Genomic DNA, 20518 nt, shown 5'->3' with positions numbered 1-20518 from the left:
CAGCTGAAGACTCCCAACTGCTTCACTGAGCACATCTGGAAAGTGCACTGAGCTGTCAGTCCAATCTGTATAGTCTCTGGAGTGACATTGCTGTGCAAGGTAGTGATACATTTTGAGACCATCATACCTACAGCCCACCAACCAAACACATTTTCAAAACTTGTGTCCTGTTTTGTAACAACACAGCATATTGATCTGTGTTGCTTCTTTGAATTATGGTGACTGCTTAAAAAAGAAGTAAAATATAGCTGATTTCAGAGTGATCAGAGAATTACTAAAAGGAAGGACTTAGACTGGATTTCTTGAGTGTATTTTTAACTTTGGTTGCAGCAGGACATTTGTTACCATGGTCCCCTGCTTTACCTGTGGCAGATTAGGGTGATATGTATTTTGTTGTCAGGGCTGATTATTTAGTTTTGCTAAGAGACTAGACAATGGATTTGTATAGGATGGTTTGGATAGGCATGATCCTGCCTCAGGCAGTGGTTTGGGCTAGATGAGCTCTCAAGGTCCCTTCCAGCCCTACTTTGCTTTCTATGACTATGCATATACATAATGACTTCAAGTCACACAAACTTCACATACATCTCATGAATAGTCCTATAATATAACTACTGAAGGAATGAAAGCCACAGTTAAGGATGTAAATCAACTTAGTATATAACTTTGTTTGTGCTTGTCTATTTAGAAAGCAAGTTTTCTTCATGGAAAAGTGAAAACTTGCAGGACTTTTAATCTTAAAAGAATACAGATAATAGTCCTTGTTGAAAATAAGCCTCTTGGGCCCTGTTCCTTGCAGCCTATTTCTATGTGCTAGACTTCAGGCATCAGAGTGAAGCTAAGCAAGTGCAGAAGCATTTGTAAAAATTCTCGATAAATCTGAGGAAAAAAACCCCTCAAGACAGCAAAATTATAGAACCAGATTGTATATTACATAAGTGTCTGTGACATTGTAGAGCAGTGTACTATAGCAGCCAAGTCTTCTAGCTGTAAATAACACACAATTTATTTGTGTCATTTGCCGTTATGCAAAAATAACGTTCTTAATGTCACAATTGTTTTTTTATCTTTTCTTCCTCAGTTTTTAAAATTCATCATTATACATTAGTGCATTCAAGTTGTATTTCTGAACTCAGAAATGCTAAAGCTAAAATTCTGGCATTTCAAGATCAAGTATGCTAAAATACCTATACCAACATCAGTGGGAATTAATGAGGGACTTAAGCACTCTTCCCAGGCAGGGAGGCTTTCTGACCAGAACCTCAGTTATTATATTGTATTTAATATATTCAAATAACATCTTTGGAGAAAATTAAAGAACACATTAGCTCCAGGTAACAGGTGCGATTCTCTCCCCCTTCCTTTAGGGTAAAGAAATAAGAATTTGAGTCTCATTTTTTAAAACAATAATTGCTTGCTTAATAAATTAAGTTCGAAAAGATAATATCTGTGCAGTATAAAATTGTTTACATTTCTTGAATGTGGGCCCAAATTTCTTCTTTCCATACACAGGTAAAATGAAAGAATGATACAATAAATAGTATCTTATCTTAATTTAAACCTACACATAAGACACTGATCTTAATTTAAATTACACACTAAACTTCATACTTAACTGTTGGTCGATTAGAAAGTACAATTAAAGACCACATTAAGCACTTTGTGCTGCGACTCTAAGGCCACGTCCAGGTGAGCACAGATGTGTGGGATGTGGCATCGCAGACCCATCTGCACTACCACACCACACATTCAGATGTTCCCCGCCCTGCAGCCCAGGTTTCTTTTTGACCCTTGCAGATCTTGGGGTCAAAAAAAACCATGCCAAAAAAAAAAGCCGAGTGGCGCACATGGCAGCAGCATGCACCGCCTAAAACCAGAACCTGGCTGGCCAAAGTCATGCTCCAACTGCTAGCCAGACTTCCTGTCACTGCTGCAGCCCCGGGAGACCCCCAGGGTCCCAGGTAAAGCAGCCTCCCCTACCCCACCCAGGGTACCCTGCCATGTGCCAGAGCGTGCATGGCACGGGCATTCTCTGGGGATACATAGTCAGGCAAGGTAGTGGTGACTATCACCCTTTTAATTCTATAGTTAAATGGTTACAGCACTCAGGATGCAAGACACCATGGTTCAGTTCCCCCCTTAGCCTGAGGGGACTCAAACCTTTTAGGGCCATGCACTAAGCACCATGTTAGAGACATTTTGAACAGGAAGGAGGAAATGAGGAGAGAGATGGGGAGAAGTACTCTCAGCCCTTCCTCTGGAAGCCATTCTATTTTCCATGTAATAATTAAATACGAAGTGGCCAGATACACACACTGAGCATCTCTGTACAGCCTAGTGGTTAGGACACTCATTTAGGTTCCAGTCCCTGCACTGCTAAAATATCTTTATTTTACTAGAGCAGAAACGTAAACGTGAACGTAGGTGTAGGACCTTCTTCCAGGTGAGTGACTTAATCACTAAACTATTCTCTCATTCATTCCCAGTTAATTTTATTTATTCTCATTTTCTATCACTCCTGTTCTCTCTTTTTCTGGTCCAATGTATACATAATTATTCAAAATAAAGTTTAGGATTTTAACAGGAAATACTAAGTGCCACCTTCTCTTACAGCTCCATCCTTAGGGCACTCTCTGGGAAGAGAAACATTCACTCACCTTTGATGAGTGCTTTAACCACTAGTTAAGCACTCTAACCACTCTATTAGCTCCCTAGTCTTTAAAATAAAGGAGTAGTCCCTCCTTTTGAAATGTACCCAGTTCCAGGAAAAGGTTCAATACTGCAGAAAAGATGTCTCCCTGAAACCAGAGAAAGGCAGTAATGCCATGGAGAGGGATGGAATTTAAGACAACCCCTATCCTTGTCATTTCCTATATGCTACCTTAAAAGGTCTGTGCGCAGTGTGCTGGTTTTTGTGGATCCAGGTCTTAGACACAAATACACACAACAGGAAAATACAAATGAAGAAAGAAGCTTTACCTTTTTATTGAAAATGTAAAAATCATGTGAATCATGTACAATATTTTCTCATAAGGAAAATTTAGCTGTTTCATAATGTTTCACAAAAGTGCAAAACATTTTATTTTTTATAAAGACTTTTTTCATAAAAGTAAAACTAAAGAAGTATCACAAGGCTATCTTCTAAGTCCACAGAAAAGTGAAAATGTTTAACAGATTAACTTATACACAAGTGTCAGGAGCAAGGACACTTCTATTTATAAAAATGCGAAAGGACACACAAGGCATAGAGGGGCATGGGTCTTTTGTTTAAAAACACTTAAAATCAAGTGACATGTTAAAACAGTACAGACGTGTTTTCATAGGATGGTACAAGTTCTAGAATTGTGTTTCTCTATCCTACCTCAAACAGTGCAACAGTGATTCAGTGTAAATCTCTACAGTGTTTCATTGATTCAATACTTGTGTTCAAGTATGTGTTCATGAGCATGATCAAAATCCCTACTTTGCTATTTGATTTTTTTTTTGTTTCTAGTAGGTTATAAGTTACAGTAGATTCTCTCCTACAGTATGATTCCTAAATCAAAGAGGAACTGATTTCACAATACATTCTGTAATAACCTGTTCAATAATGTTAGCTTAGTCACCTTAACATCTGTTGCAAAATACACAAGATCATTCTGACTCTGTATGCCAAAAATTATAATAAAATAAAATAAAAATGGGCTTTATTTCCATATACAGCAAAACTATTCAGCTAAATTAAAATAAATTCAAGATAACATGATGGCTTTTTGGCAACAGAGAGATGACCCTACTGAAAATAAACTTTTAAAATACACTAATGATTTATTTTTTTAAAAATTCTGATAAATGTATCCAAAATTGTTCATATAAAATTAATTATGAAAACCTTAGAGGATAAAAGAAGAAGGATGTCTAACCAAAACAATAAAGGATGTCTGGCAGGCAAAATAAATTAATTTGATTAAATTATATGTAATCTGATAATATTTGGTCTGAAGAAGCGTGCTGGAGTGTGAATGTGTATGTTTATGTGTGTGTGTATGTGTGTTTATAAATAAGTATACAAGAGCTGAAAGCCAGCCAGCCTGCCAGAGGTCAACTCTTTTGTTGCATTTTTTGCGCGTAAAAGTCCCTGCATGTCTCACAGCAACGTTGATACCACCTCATGTCCTGACAGAGGTTCTTCTCTCGTATTACCCTGCAGTAGACTGGCCACTGGTCTCCAAGGCACTTGAATGTTAAAGCAGCTGTGAAACAACATAAGAAAGACATACACACAGCTATGTGTTATTAAATTTGTTCAGTAAATAACCAGGTAGAAAAGATAGAATTGTTGAAGCTATGTTACAGTCTGGTTCAAACTTGTTGAAACTGGTAGGTTTAATTGCTCCCCTCCATTTAGATACTAGTAAGAGGTAGATAAGCCCATGTTTCTACCAAGAACAAGGGCAAATGCAAGACAGCTGGGGAATTTGAATGTGCCACGTGAAGTGGCTTTGGCTGGCTATTATTTTGAGAAGGTGCGTGTGGAGGGGGACAGGGACAGTGGATGAGAGGCAGCTCAGGTGGTGCGAGTAAGATGGCTCTCAGACTGAAAGGAAGCTTTAACAAAGCCAAAATGGTACTATGTGGCCATGTCTATGGGAACTTTTGAGGGGGAGGGGGAGGGAGTACAAATTAAAAGAGAGTTGGAGCTGGAAACCAAGCTGAGAAACAGCTTCTGGTTATTTCATTTTCTCCTATGCTTAAGAAAGCACACGTTATTGTAACTAGAAACACATCAAAGATATATGATATCATAATTAATTCCACCCCTCCCTCCTCACTAGAATATCCAGCAAGACCCTGAATTTTGGCTAGCCACTCAGACGAAAAAGGGACCATTCTATATTGTCTCAGTAGACCCTTGTCAAAATGGCACAGCATCTACCATAAGAGCATTTATGAGCAAAGTTTTAAAAATAGTCAAGCTTAAATGAAGCAAATAGAAAGTGAAAATTACGTAGACAATGAAAACTGCAAGAAAATAGTCTTTTTATTCCAGCATTAGGACAACGTGTTCTTTTAGACCTGATCATATTTTATTTACTGCAGTCTCTTCCTTTCTGGCCAGGACCAATGAAACCTTATTTATTTATTAGATTTATATCCCACTCTGAGAGGCTCAGAGCAGCTTCCAATAAACAAACAGTGCACAGACAGGATTTCTCAAACACCCAAAAACTTGGGAAGTCCATCAACCCTGTGCCTATAACCACCACCTCCCTGTCCACATTCACACAAGCAAACCCTTCTGCCAATCCCAACCATTGTTTCCCACCACCACTCACGTTACTCCCACCATCCCATTACAGGGGTGATCCCCCCACCTTTCCTCAACATCCCCTCCTAGTCTTTACATGTCTCCTACAAAGGGGCTGTGCCTGTCACCCCCCTCCAAAAAACGCACCTAATTTCACCCCCTCTTCCCAAACACAAACCTCAACTCCAAAAAACCCCTACCTAAAATGTAACTGAAAGACCTCCATCCTTGCTTCTGCTGTAGGGCACTGCCAAAAGGTGCATCTCTGTGCACCCTTTATTGTTGTATTATGGCATTGCCTGCCTAGGGAGGTCTATTAAAATCATGCTGCTAAAATTATTCATGGGTCAGTGCATCCCATCATCAAATTTTCTGTCACTCAGCTGGTTCTTTACCCTCTACCACATGAACACAAACTTCTCTCTCTTTTTTCACCAAGCTGCTCTATAGCTCATCATGACTGACCTTCACTCTGCCAATATGCTGGACAGTCAGCTTCTAGCTTCATATTTTCTTCCTCACCACCACTGATGTATGACAAAAATGCTGTCTGTAATATGTCACCCACCCTCCACTCCAGAAAAAATCTATCACGTTCTTGGAAAGATTCCTCTTTAAGACTTACCATTACCTGGATGCCAAGGGACTATGGTCACATAGATAGTAAGTTGTGCTATTGCTTACTATGCAGAACAGGGTCATTCAAGCTATTGTCATCTACCTCCCCTCTGGTCCATCCACCTGTTTGTCCACTTGTCCTACCCCCCATGCATTTTTACAGTACTTAACACACAACACCTTGATTCCAGCAGTTTGGAACCACTAGACACTATATATATTTATACAGACACTTTGATTTATATGTCTGTCTGTCTGTCATGTCTAGAGGCCACAAACTGAGATATATATGTGTATGTGTGTGTGTGTGAATTAATCTGATCTAATGTTATATGTTCCAATGTTATACACATAATTAAATGTAAAAATAACATTAAAATACAACAAAATCTAAGAGTGGGCCATTGAAGACATTGTTAAAAAACCCATCATAAATTGCATATCCTTTGAGGTGACAAGGTCAGTCTCAGTTAAGAGCTATGCAGTTCTCCTTCCATTAAAATAGAAAAAAAGGTGAGATTACTTCAAAAATAGAAACTAGAACAGATTTCAAAAGTTGTTTTTGACAGGTATCGCTACTGCCTAGTAAAAATGTGCCTGGAGTCTTAAATGCAAATCTACCCAAGGGGCCTCTATGGCCCACCCACTCTATACATTACATTTTTGCTATGATTAACTTGTTAACTGTGGCATAAACAACAAGGATGCTACATATACACTCAATTTAAGAGTCTATAAAATGGCAAACTAGCCATAACGTTGTTTCACATATAATGTAGAACAGCAGTTGGCAATGATTTTGGCTAGTGCCAAAAACACACCAAACTCCACCCACACCTTGACTTGTTGTGTCAGAGGCAGGGGAGCCATGAGGGGCCCCATTCTTATTGCTGGTGGCTGCACGAGCATCTCCGGGTGGACAGCAGAGGACAGGCCAGGGTTACACGGCCCCAACCCCTCCCCTGCTGTGCGCTGCCACCACAGAGCCAGTGCTGGAGTGCCAGAGCCTGCTGCAGCCTGCCCTGAGACTGCTGCAGCTGCCCTGAGCTCAGACCAGCTGTGGCAGGCAGCTGGGAGGGTGCAAACAGCTGTGCCAAGCTCTACAGCCACAGCACCAGCTCTGTGGCTGTTCGCATAACTTTGGGCACACAGCTGGGAAGGGGCCTGGGCCAACACAACCCTAGCCCCTTCCCTGCTGGCTGTCCCAAGGTGTGTGTGCAGCTGCTACTTCCATGGAGCCAGGGCTGCAGAGCCCTGCAGAGCTGTTTGCAGCCTCCAAGCTGCCTGCCACAGCCAGCCCAGGCTCTGGATAACAGCAGGAAGTGGCAGGCAGGCTGCAAACAGCTGTGCCAGGTTTTGCAACCCCAGCACTGAGCTTCATGTGTGCCTCATGACACATGGTGGGGGAGGGGCTGGGGTTGTGCTGTCCCGGCCCCAACCTGGCTGTGCAACCAGAGGCATGTGTGTAGCCACCACAGCCACAGAGCCAGTGGTGGGGCTGCGGAACCCTGTGCAGCTGTTTGCAGCCTCCCAGCTGCAGCCAACAAACAGGCTCTGGGCAGCTGCTGCCTACCATGGAGCCTGGGCTGCTTGCAGCAGAGCTTGCAGCCTCCCAGCCACCTGCTGCAAGCAGCCCAGGCTCTGTGGTCAGCGGCAGCTTCCCAGAGCTTGGGCTGGGTATAGCGTGCTGAGGAAAATGGCCTTGTGTGTCATGCTCTGGCACGCATACTGGGGGTTGTCAATGCCTGATGTAGAACAGCTTTATGATTGGTTTGTATGTCACCTTGCATTGAATGTGTGGCCAGCTGACAATCAGCTGATTGTTAATTTTGGCTGGAGACTTTACCAGCGTCTAGAACCAGCCCCAGAGTGGTCCCCAGCCCAAGATAACAATCAGCTGATTGTTGGCCTCAGTCCTGGCCCTACGGACACCTGGCTTTCAACTTGCTGGTGCAGGGGGAACCTCAGGCTCCCCCTGCACTGGCAAGTAGGTTGTGAATTGGATCTAATCCTTGATTCCAAAATAGTACCTCCTGCCATCTAAGCGTGGCAGGACAGGAAGTGTGATTGTTGGCACTGGGAATCAGATTCCATGGTACATGTAAATGAACATCTGCCAGCAGCCTTAGACATGCTTCTGGTAAGATATGCCCTAAATAATATTGAGTAAAACTGACTGTGAGATTACAAGCATCAAGACTACATATTCTAATCCACATGAACAACATAGCCTTGCGGGGTGTAATACTCATTTTCTGGCCCTTTAAATTAAGTTAACACATTTTAATCAACTGGAAGTGCCTGTATGTATTTATCTACACACAACTTTGTAGCCTGTATGAAGGTGCCTCTACTTAACTAAACTGAGAATGGCTATGATGGGAGGATGGTGCCCTGCTTCTGATTGTGAACATTTGGGCACTTGTGAACAAAGAAAGATAAAATATGAAGGACAACTTTGTCCCTCTGAAATAGCAGATGCGAAGGACTGTAAGATACAGCTGCCATCTGATCCAGCAGGCTGAAACAATGGCCACAGCACAAAATGCTTTAAAGGTTAAAAACATCAAAGAGGAATACCCTGGGTTGGCTCAAAGGGAGGATTATACACACAGACCGAAACATTAGACTTGCTTTCTGTGCAGGAATAATCTGTTTGACAGGAGGGTTTATCCTAACAAGAGCTTTGAAAAATCATCTGGAAAGGGTATACTGAGTGATAGCAAACTTTTGAATATACCCCCAATCACGCTCAAGGATCAGACTGACATTTTAAGGACCTGATGGAGAGACTATCATCAAAACTCCAGTAGTATTTTAAAATTGGTCATATTAACAGCTCTGTCTTTATGGCCATTATTGAATTCCTTACAGATTTTCTAACAGGAAACAGGTGAAGGAATTTTGGGATTTTAAAAAGGGTCTCAATGACATGACTAAAACCTCTTTATGTCAGTAACTGAACCTCTCACATCTTAGGTTTTCAGGAATAGGGGCTAGTGATTTCGCCTAAAGACTGATGGAAGGAATTATTTGCAGTAAACTCCTTGAACCACATGCTTTTTGATCTTGCAAAAACCATGAGAAACGCTTTTGGAAAACTTTGCAAAAAGACTTTCGAGATTTTTGTAAGTTTAGGAAACTGCATGTTGCAATCTGTTCAAAACACATTTCTAACACCAATCTAACAGCATCTCTGTCTGCATGTTTAGCAGAACTTTTAGAACACCTATACATGCATCAGATATTAACGATTCAAGATTCCTAAAATCACTCTAAAGTTATGCATGGGGAAACCGAGGTAAAGAGATGTTAAAATTCAACTGCCTGAATAAATATTATTAACAGCAATACATTTATTATATTATAACTGTCTTGACTGAGTAAGGTTTTAGGAGAGCTGAGGATAATATCAAAATCACCCGAGCCCCTGCCTTATGCTATTAGTCACAGACCATCATTCACCTTCACAGGAGAAGACAGAAAAGGTAACTACTGCATCATCATAGTTTCATAGATTTTTTGGGTCAGAGGGGACCTCACCAGACCATAGAGTCCAACCCCCTGCCCCGGGCAGGAAAAAGTGCTGGGGTCAGATGACCTAGCCAGGTCTTTGTCCAGTCTCTTTTTAAAGACCCCCAAGGTAGGGGTAGTTATTTTGGCTGCTTACCTAACCTCGGTGATGTGATGGTGTTTACATTAATTTTCTCATTGCAGGGTTGAAGATGACAGGGTCTGTATGCTGCAGGCTTTTCTGAGGAGAAACATTCATTGCCATGCCTTCCTGTGATCTTGTGCATGCACTGGATTACTCGAGACTGCATTCCTTTGCCACAGGTAACCGAGCACTACAAGAGAAGGAAGAAAGGCATATATTAGAATTCTGGGTTTGCCCATGAAAATTAGGGTGAATTCCTGAGCCCCATTAAAGTCCATGGCTGTGTTGTTACTGACATCAGTGGGCTGGGATTTTATGACAGATTAATTAATGAAAACCATGATAAAAATAATTTAAAAAACCCCCTAAAAAACGTGGTAATGGCTAAGACCCAAGGGAAATTGTTCCAATCCTGTAAGGTGCCCCTATCCTTGCCCCCAATTAATTATGATACCTCTCCAGGATTGGGCACTGGTGCCAACTGCCTTTTATTGTCCAGGTGACTCATCTGACAGCACTAGTGGTAAAAACACCAAAGCAAAGGAAGCCCCTAAGCAACAGTGGCTGATTTCCCACTCCAGTTTCTGAATATGCACTCATAATACACAATATAATATGTAATAATGGGGTTGGGTGGAGCAACAGTAGAAGCTCAGAGAGACTGAAGAAGAAAGGCCATGGTGGGTGAAGAACCAGCTGTACTCCCAAACCCTCTGTACAAGTGCTTCACCAAGCAGAGTATCTGCCAGTTCTTTTAAAGTCTGTCTTCTGGTGTCATGCTTCTTCAAGTATCAATCAGCCTGACATGCCTCTTTGGAGCTCCTATAACATGACAAGCGCATCAGTAGGCTTTTCCTTCACTCTTACTCTCCAAGCATGGAGTGTTTGGAACAAGGGGAAAAAAGGGAATGGCAAAAATCAAGAAAGGGAAATAAAAGGAGGAAGAAAAGGACCTGTGGGAAGAAGGTGAGATCTGATGGAGAGGAAAAAGGAAGTGGTCAGTGGAAGTTGTGCCAACAAAACAGGCTCATGTGGAAAATCCTTCCTTCATGCTGAGAAAGGAAACTTCAGTCGCACTTAATATGGACAACATGGAGAGGGTCCAGAGGAGGGCCACCCGCATGATCCGGGGACAACAGGGCAGACCCTACAGTGAGAGACTGCGGGACCTGAACCTATTCAGCCTCCACAAGAGAAGGCTGAGGGGGGACCTGGTGACCGTCTATAAACTCACTAGCAGGGACCAGAAGGGTTTGGGGGAGACGCTGTTTCCCCTAGCGCCCGCTGGCATAACAAGGAGTAATGGGCACAAGTTGATGGAGAGATGGTATAGATTGGACATCCGCAAAAACTACTTCACAGTTAGGGCGGCTAGGAGCTGGAACCAACTTCCAAGGGAAGTGGTGCTGGCCCCTACCCTGGGGGTCTTTAAGACGAGGCTGGATGCCTACCTGGCTGGACTCATTTGAGTCCCGTTTTTGTTTTGGGGTTTTTTTTGTTCTCCCGCCCTGGCGGGGGGTCAGGCTAGAAGATCTACTAGGTCCCTTCTGACCCTAAATCTATGAAACTATGAAACTATGAATATAACTGTATTCAAGGTAGGAGCTGCCACTTTGATAAAATTGCTGTTCACTCATCCAGTAACCTGAGTGACAAATTTTAGGCCCTAATGATGACCAAGCAGGGACTGAATATATACAGCACAATCACAGAAAAGAAAAGCTGATTGCTTGTTCTCACTGAGCTGTCCCCCAAATCACTTAAAAAACTACCCCAGATAGTTTTCAGTCAGGTATTCTTACACATAATGGTTTGTAACCATTAAGATCCAAAGTCTGATTGCTTGTTTTCAGCAGAATACTAACCATATCAAGTAAGACTCTTGGGGCTGGCATAGTCCTAAGACTGGTGGACTGTAGAAATATTCATTTGCCACCCATGAGCATAGTCAGTTGAAAGATAATATAACAGTGACAGTATATAAGGGGGAAGTTACTTGTTACACTTAAACCATACTGACTCTATGGAGTGTTAAGCCATGTTAAAATTAGAATTGTGTTGCAAGCAGTCAAATGTTAATGCCTGCAGAGCTCTGGGTGGCCACTAGAGGACTGCTGAGCAGGGGCATGGCTCTATTCCTCTAGTCCTGCTGTGGGTGGAAGGGGGAGGAGGGAGGAGGTTGGGAGAGGTGTGAGATTCTGGGGGACTACAAATTGCTTGATTCATCTCTGTGGAGCAGACTGAAGTTATCCTAATAGGAGCTAGGTAGTACTGCCCAGAGTTAACCCTGGAGCAACTCTGGGACATTCAGAGGGTACTTACCATGAGTTAATGAGCTTTAACATCTAAACACTCATGCTTTAAGTGCATTTAGTACAATCTAAGTGTAACATGTAACTCTACCCTTAGTGTGGACCAGTTCTACTCAGAGCAGCAGTACATGTGCCAGATAGGGATAGAGATAGAGTTACTATCCAAGTACGTATTTATATTTCAGAGAAGGTACATAGAAAACATTTCTGGATTTAGACTAAAGATAGCTAAATAGTTTCTAGGTGCAATCGTATTTCAGTGGTACAATGCACACAAGTATTGTGCATCATATATCAACATACACATGAGCATTAACTGTACAGACCCCAAATCAGCCATGTAAAAAAGGTGAGTGGTGTCACATAGCCTTTTACAGTACAGTATTTCAGTGTAAAGTATGATTGTGAAATAAAATCCTGGAAAATGAACCAAGGCAGTGCCTTACATATGCATATGAAATCTAATTTGCATATGAAATTTAATTTGAACTGATGAAACCCACTTGCTGACTTGACATGTGCTGAATCTCTTGAGGTATATGTATGCTATTTATCCAGTCACATATATGCCATTGCTTTAACTGTAATTTCATTGCAAAATAATGATATATTGCCATTTTTTCCTATTCTGCTAGTAATCTTGACTCTAATCCTTTATTTCATCTGCTTTCTTACAGTTATATTTTTATTACATGTTGGAAAGTCTTACAACTGAAAAATACTTTCAATGTGATTTTAATCTCCTGTACACAGATGGACTAGAAAACTGCGTTTATGCAGTCACATGGCACGTACTACACTTTTATTCACAGAAATCTTAGAGTTTGCCTACGCCACTGCTGCAGCTCTCTCAGGAGTCCTGCTCTCAAGCACGCCTTGCACGTCCCCTCCTGTTCTGCATGTCCCAAATCTGGAAATGAGGGAGTGAAGCTATTTAGAGGCTTCCCTCATTGCTGCTCTAAAATATGCCAGGTACAGATCTCAAGAACAGCAGCAGAATGGCTTCACTGCCTCATTTCTGGGCTGGGAGCTTGTGGCATGGAAGCAGTTAGGCAGCATTTGAGACATTCCTATGAGTACTCTTGAAGGAGTATTGGCTAATTTAATTTCTTAAACACCCATATAAATCTATCCTTAGAGTGCCTTATTTAACATGCATTACGACACAGAACTGGAGATAAATTCAAACCAAACCCTGGATGCAACTACTCCAAACTCTGGGAGAGTGTGGAACTCAAACACAAACAGTGACTACATCCCCTTAGTATTCACCAGTTATTCCACTTGTTTCTTCCAAGGTTTTCAGTCTTATCCTGATTGAGTTTGCAAGCATGGGCCCATAAACAAATTACTGTGAGGTAAGGGAAAATGGGGCTTCACAGGGTATCAGCTGCAAGGTAACTGTCCATGTTAACACTCTGGTGAATACATGCGAACCCACGGTAACTAGTCTTATTTTACTGAGGGGTTGCCATGAAGGTGCAGAATCTGAGATGTTGTAAATCTTCACCCTCCTTTACTTACCTTGTAGTAACATGTTTGAGTGCCCATGACTTCATATAGCTAGGGCCCTCCCACACCAACTTATGTTATATTTTTCTATACTTGTTATATATTTCTATACTTCTTATATTTTCCATTTACATATTAAATCATATTAATTTACAGTTAGGTAGTGTTTTCTACCCAAGGAAACCAATGTGCCTGATAAACAATTAATTATAATTTTACAATACCCTTTTGGGGGGAAAAAAATCCCATATTACTATCCCACTTTTGCATGAGGAAATTGAGGGTGTTATGTCTTATGTTTTGTCAGGGTTGATGGTAAAAGGTTAGATTATGGATTTGTATAGGATGATTTGTATAGGCATGATCTTGCCTTAGGTAGGGAGTTGTACTAGAGGACATATGTGTGACCAGCTGACAAGATGGCAGTCCCATCCAGCCCTATTTCTCTATGATTTCTATAAGACATACAGACAATAAAAGTGACTTGCCAATGGAGATTGTGGAAGGTTTGTGGAAAAGCAAGAAAAAAAGATTTTCTGATTGCCCTAAGTTTTAGTCCTAAAACCATTCTTCCCTTATCTTGCCACCGTTGTGTTGATTTTTAACTCCATATTTATTTTTATTTTGTATGACTTTGAAGTGATATTAAGCAGTAAAAAGTGATTCTGCAATCCTGGCACGGTGGGGTTCTGTGTCTACTTGTTTTCAGTGACTTCTACATCCAAGTTGATATGTTTACAATTTAAAAGATGATTTTTCACATTACTCATACTGTAAACTCAGTCTGAGACCTGGTGATCAAGCTGTACCTAGTTCACACATCATCACCAGTAATAACAATCCTGCATTCAGAATTCATTTAACAATTCTGCTGATGATTTGTAAGCCAGAAAATAATTCAAGGTCACTTTCCCATTCTTGTCTTCTCCCTGCTGCTTTATAAGAAGTATAAAATGTATTTCTGTCAGCACAACTTATATGCAGAGTGGATTCATAAAGGTTTAAAGTGCAATTTTTAGACTGTCAATTTTTATGATCAGCAACTGAAAGCCAAGTAGTCTAATAAACTCTCTCAATTATACATAGCCCTAAGTCATTTCAACAAGTGGAGAAAAGCACATAACTGGATGGCATTAAAAATAAACCACAATTATTCAAGTCTACTAATATGTGATCTAAGAGCCAGATTCTTAGCTTGCTCCAATCACTGCTCTTTATACACTTGATCCTTCACTGCTTCTTGGCCAGTTGAATCCATGGAATCGCAGAGGTGTAACAAGTAGGGTCTGTGCCCTAGGTGGCAGCAATGGCAGGGGCTGGCCGGCGGCAGTAACTGCCATTTTTGGACTCCCTTCTAACTAGGTGCCTGGAACAGGTACCCTGCTTTCTCACTGCCACTACTCCTAATGCTACTGTGGAGTCTTAGGATTATGGTGAAAACAGACACTCTCACTTTTTCCCTCCTTTGGTAGCTCTTAAAGGTGGCAGAGAGCCTAGAGGCACAGACAGAAGTTACAATTTTTTTTCTAATCTGGCCCCAGAAAGCATGCTATGGATGTGACCAAATAGAAGTGTGTGGCTGCAGACCACTTTAAAAGGGCCTGAGCCTGCAAAAATCTGAACTCTCATTGCATGAGGATTCAAATGGACAAGCTGCAAAATGGAGCAGCTTCAGTAACTTCTGTCTGTAGACTTCCCAGCCCATCACTGTTTTCAGAATGGGGGGGGGGAAAGGGAATGGAGGGAGTTTGGTTTGGGCTTTTTCAGTTGGCACTGGAGGGTAGGGTGGTGGGGGTGGGGGGGTCCATTTCACCCACCCTCCAGCACCAGATGGGGAACCCCAAGAACCAGCTCCTTCTTCTCCTGTCCCCCCCGCTCCCATTCTCAAAACAGTGACAGGGTGGGAGGGGCATTGCTATGGAGACCGGGCTGCAGGCTCGCAGCAAGCAGCTGGAATCCTGAACTCCCGGACCCAACAGAGAACTCCTGCTTTGCTTGGGGCATTGTTGCAACTCATAGCACTTCCTGCAAAGTGCTGAGGTGCAATGGGGAGGTGCTCTTCTGTCTGTGCCCAAGGTGGTGCTCTGGTGTTGCCAAAGGACCCTCGCTGCTGGCAGAGCAGCGGCAAGCAGATTGAGATATAAGATCCGTCTTTCAGTTTTGCCACATATAGTACTGCACAGGGACCTGAATATTCACTTGCATACTTTAATTTGTGTGGCAAAACTTCTCCCAAAACCATTTCTAAGACTTATTTGTTCTCATTAAAAATATTCAAATCAGTGCCTGTTCCATCCATTATATGTAAATTTTAGGCAGCAATTCCTCCTCCCACAGTGGATTATAACTGCATAGTAACTTCCTATGTTTTAAAAAATAAAATTATCTTCAAGTTACATCACATTATCGCTTTCCACTTATGGTATCTCTTCCATGCTAATGTTATGCAATGATTTAATCAGACATGATTCTAGTTAAATCAAAATAATGATTTACCTAAAATACATTACTCCAACCTACTTCCTTAGTAAAATATGGAGATTCAGCAGGTCTTCTTAGTAAAGCCTAATTTAATTTCAATCTATTAATTTAATCACTGAGGATTCACGAATACTCTCTTACACTTTTTTTCCCCAAAAGAATGTCACACTTGTACACACTGTCCTTCTTTTTGTGGTGTTTTAGTTATTTCTTACTTCTGACTGTTCAGATGACCTACATTTTGAGGCCATGTAGCTGATTAGCAAAAATTCCCGTAGGACAACTGTGTTTGTAGGTTTAGACTAAATGTTCTAATATGCAGCCAGAGTTTTTTATGTGGCTGTTAATCTGTGCATTTTGGACATAGTCCTAAAGGTACTGTAAAACCGTTCAAGCAGCAAGTCATGTAAAACACTCCTGTTAAAGGCTCTATAAGAAAACAAATCTAGATATAGTTAACAGCTATTTTTAAAATGTTATTTGCATAAAATCTAAACACCCTATATATGTATACTGGCCTACTTTTGAACTTCTTTTGAACATACTTTTAGGGACAGAAATCTAGGTGTTAAATATAACAATCCTTACACTTGGCATACAAAACAATTACCCAAGATTCCTTCTTTCTGTTCCCTGCCAAAGATATATATTTTGGAGAGAATACATATTCCCATGGCCAACAGCTGAAGAAGGTGCTGTAATGCCTTAGTTGTTTCCAGCTGGCCTCAGTAAGAAGTAGGAATTCCTAAATTAAGGAAAAAATTGTCACTGGCAGACAGTAACGGTCAAAATGTGTCTCTCAGCCAAGACAACAGGCAATCATTACAGAGCCTGATACAATCTACAATGAGAAGCGCCAGTCTGTGACAATGTTAACATAATCAACTTGGACCGTTTATCTTCAAGAATAAATGAATCACTTAAGAAAGAGTTTTAAGTCTTAAGTAGCATTCAAAGTGGAGAGAGATGTTCTCATAAGGAAACTCAATGATGAGTTCTACTGGAAATTATTAGTGGAGCATTCCTAATCATTTATGTATAGGTTTGACAGTTCCAGTATTCAAGCAGTTTCAACCTTTTAATAAAGTGAGTGTGAAACAAGCACACAGAGGAATAAAAAATTAGTAGCACTGTGCGTATCTGGCGAAAACTTTTCAAAGTTTTTGTTTAATTTGCACCTTTTAATGTAGTTTGATTCTGAAGGCAGGTATTACATGATACATTGTACTTGTTCTTATAACTATTTTAAATAGTCTTAAGCCATGCTAGTATTGCTTATCATCTTTTATGCAGTTATTTATGTCCCAATCTGTATTTACTTTCTTTGTAGAGGCACTCATGTATAGTACACTTAATCATAAGGAAAAGAGAATAATGGAACCAAAAATTTCAGAGTCTGTGTTCCCTCATGCATCATTTACAGGAAGGTCTCTCTGCCTCTCTCATTTCTGACACACCCAACACCTCAGAAACTAGATGCCAAATACAAAATTCAGAACTTGTGTTATGCTTAGTTGAGAAAGCCCTGCTGTTGGTCTCTTCTAGGGTAGCCACTTTTACTTCTCCCTTATATCTTTTCTTTCTGCCATTGTCTTTCTTTGACTGTTTTTCTTCTTCATTCTGAACTTTCATTAGTATCTGAAAATGGCTGTAAAAGTATCTTTTGTCTGAAAAGCTGAATTTGGGCTCAGTTGTATCTTTGTCAGGTTATTCTGTAGATGAGTAACTTTCTATCCCTGCCTTTTAAGTTTGAACCTAGGTTCTGTCAGTGGTGACATTCTCAAGGGGAACTGACAGATAAAAATTTAGCATACAAAATACATAAAGTTCTTACCCAATCATTTCTTTCTACAGAAGTCCTGAGGCCCATAGGAAGGAAAGAAGGAACAGCAGTGACACATTCTCCCATTCCTGGGTTCCAAAGGAGCCTAAAAGACTCATCAGATGGGGCAGAAAGATGGTAAGCTGTGTCACTCTGAAGTCAGGCAGAAGGTAGGGCAGGGTGGCAGCTTAAGCTAAGTGAAGATATTCGGGGAGGTTAGATCACATTTAAAATATCCACTTGATCTAAGGTAAGTTGGGATGGTGGGACTAATGGGGAGGGGTTGGAGGGATAAGCAGGATCTGTGGAGGGTGTACATGGGGTGATGTGGGCAGATGGGATCAGCAGGAAGGATCAGGGGAGCAGGTGCAATCTGCAGAAGCAACTGGAGGCATGTAGGGTTTGTGGGGGATGGTGGGATCTGAGAGGGTTTAGTGGGATTAGGGGGTTCACAGGGTCCATGGGAGGGGACCGGGGCTATTTTTACCTCTACCTTCCCCCCAGCAACCTACATTCCCCATCCGTCCTGCCCATTCACCTAGTAATATTTACTTGCTTGGCTCCCAGCAGTGCAAACACTGATAAAAGCAGTACCAGGAGTGGCTTGTGGGATGTGGGGTTTGGTGGATTGTTGGGGGGTGGCGAGTTGCTGGGGGCCTAGAAATAACCTGGGAGGCAGGGAGGAAAATCACAGCCCTGGGGCTGGGGCCAGTGGCTGGGTTTTCCCAATTTTAAGGCTGTGCAGGTAACTGTACAGAAGTCCAGTGCCCCGATTTAAACTAGATCGATTAAGTCTGATACTACATTAATCCAGGTCTATTTGAAATTTGGTTCTGCCATTTTTAGACCAGTCTGTGTATGTAGAACTTCTGTACTGTTACGGGTTTAGCTTGATTTCCAAACACTGACACCAGGTCTGACTGTAAGATCCACCCATGGGTGAAGTAAGTTAAATTGCCTGGCTATTTTTAACCCGATCTAAACTCCCCCAACCTCCTTGAATGTCTGCACCTAGCTTTAAAGACTAACTGGTTCAGAGAGGTTTATGAAATTTGCAGGATGAAAAGCGTCTAAGATGCTGCCCTGCTCTATTTTGCCAGGTAAACAACAGTCCTAAGATCTGTGGCAAACCATGGACTTGAAACAGAATCATCCTCACATAAAACCAAGCATGTCCCAAAAGCTTATTTGGGCAACAACACAAGGAACAGGTGACAGACAGTGGTTGTGGGGAAGTGGAGCAGAAGAGCCCCGCCACCTTTTCAGCCCTAGACTAGTAGTTAGGATGTTTAAGCCCCCTTTACCCCAGAGGTTTGAAACTGCATCTTTTACTTCCTAGCAAAGTACTCTAAACCTCTCTTTTCAAACCTGGCAGCACTGAATCTTACATTTTGGCTGCTTACAGACATGAGAAAACAAAAATCCCAGAACTTTATTTTCAGCTTAGCATGCCCCTAAACATGCCCAGAAGAGGCATCATATTAGTTTGACTCAGCTCACCCAAAATCCGTATTGATCACATACTTTAGCAGGACATTTTGGTGCTTTGATCTAATAGCTGACTGAATCAGCTTTAGATCAAAGCACCAAAAAGCCCTGCTGAAGCACCCGATCTATACAGATGCTGGGGAGTTGAGTCATAATAATCTGCTTCCTCTTCTGGTAAAGCTCTTTTTTGTTTTGTTTTGTTTTTTCATGTCTATCACCACCCTTAGGCTAGGGACAGATATTCAAAAAGCCCAAGCCTGAATTGATTCAATCTTTGCAGGTTAGTCTAACCTGGCTAGGCTAAATCAGTTTTGTAACTGGACAGACATCCCAGAAATGCAGGCACATGCCTGTAGTGGCTCAGGCTAGAAGCCAGGGGGTGCTAGAGCAGCCCTACTTTCCTTCCACAGCACAGAGCTGAGAAGGGCATGGCCAGGCTCTGGCAGGATGCTGTGATTAGCCCACCAGGGAATTGATAACAATGTTTACCACCCAATTAAAAAAAGAACAGAGGAGTTTTACCAACTACTTGTTGATTCTGCCTGTTGATTCAGCACAGAGGGTAGCCAGCATGTAGTTGGCTAGCTAATACACAGACACCTCCTCAGCAAGGCACGGCGGCGGGGGGGGAGGGAATTCCTGCCTAGCAGGGAGTGGTGAGGGGGGAGCTACAGCCAGGGAGCAGAGGGGAGGGGCCAGCCCTGCTATGGGAGCAGATAGCCCCGCCCAGCCCAGAGAGCATGCCGGGATGCTGAGGGTGTCTGGTTTATCTTAAACTAGGAAGGGGTCTGGATATTGCATAAACTGGTTTGAGCCAAATCAGTTAAGTCTGATACTACATTCAACCAAGTTTTTCTCAAACTGGTTTATGTGCACTGAGCATCTGTTCTGTTACAGGTTTAAACCAGTTTCTGATCATTTAAACTGGTTTATTAGTAGTGTCTGTCCCTAGCCTTAATGTTCATGGGATAAAATGGATAAACGGTACTGGGAAATTTCCTGCCCCACTGGGAGCAGGGACCAGGTCAGAATCTGGTATCTCCTCCTTCATCTATTTTGCTGAGCCACACAGTCAAATGGGTCACCAACTGGCTGGAGGGCCACACCCAGAGAGTGGTGGTGGATGGTCATTTTCAGCTTGGAGGGATGTGGGCAGTAGGGTTCCACAGGGCTTGGTCCTCGGGCCCATACTGTTCAACATTTTCATCAGTGACTTGGACGAGGGGGTAAATAGCACCCTGTTCAAAATTTGCTGATGACACTAAGATGTGGGGGGATGTGGGCACGCTAGAAGGAAGGAATAGGCTCCAATCAGACCTAGACAGGTTACAGGGGTGGGC

The 20518-nt window shown here is 42.0% G+C and overlaps 1 protein-coding gene across 2 annotated transcripts in view; it reads right to left on the bottom strand.

Moving 5' to 3' along the window:
• Positions 1 to 2955: 2955 nt before the first annotated feature.
• Positions 2956 to 20518, bottom strand: part of ADAMTS19 (ADAM metallopeptidase with thrombospondin type 1 motif 19) — a 310136-nt gene continuing 292573 nt past the window's right edge. Inside the window, exons 22-24 of one of the 2 annotated variants that reach the window (XR_002097331.1) lie at positions 9576 to 9753; positions 5753 to 5861; positions 4148 to 4232 (exon numbers count right to left, since the gene is read on the bottom strand). Coding sequence is in view for 1 of the 2 variants with exons in the window: in XM_019517287.1 (XP_019372832.1) it covers positions 4081 to 4232; positions 9576 to 9753 (330 nt within the window). In the remaining variant the exon portion in view is untranslated. Of the gene's footprint in view, positions 4233 to 5752; positions 5862 to 9575; positions 9754 to 20518 lie in introns of both variants that reach the window. The other variant, XM_019517287.1, reaches the window with a different exon arrangement.

Source organism: Gavialis gangeticus, unplaced genomic scaffold (assembly GCF_001723915.1).
Source record: "Gavialis gangeticus isolate Ggan-Ray unplaced genomic scaffold, GavGan_comp1, whole genome shotgun sequence".
Lineage (NCBI taxonomy): Eukaryota > Metazoa > Chordata > Crocodylia > Gavialidae > Gavialis > Gavialis gangeticus.
Note: the sequence above shows the minus strand (reverse complement) of the source record. Positions and strands in the feature narration are given on the sequence as shown.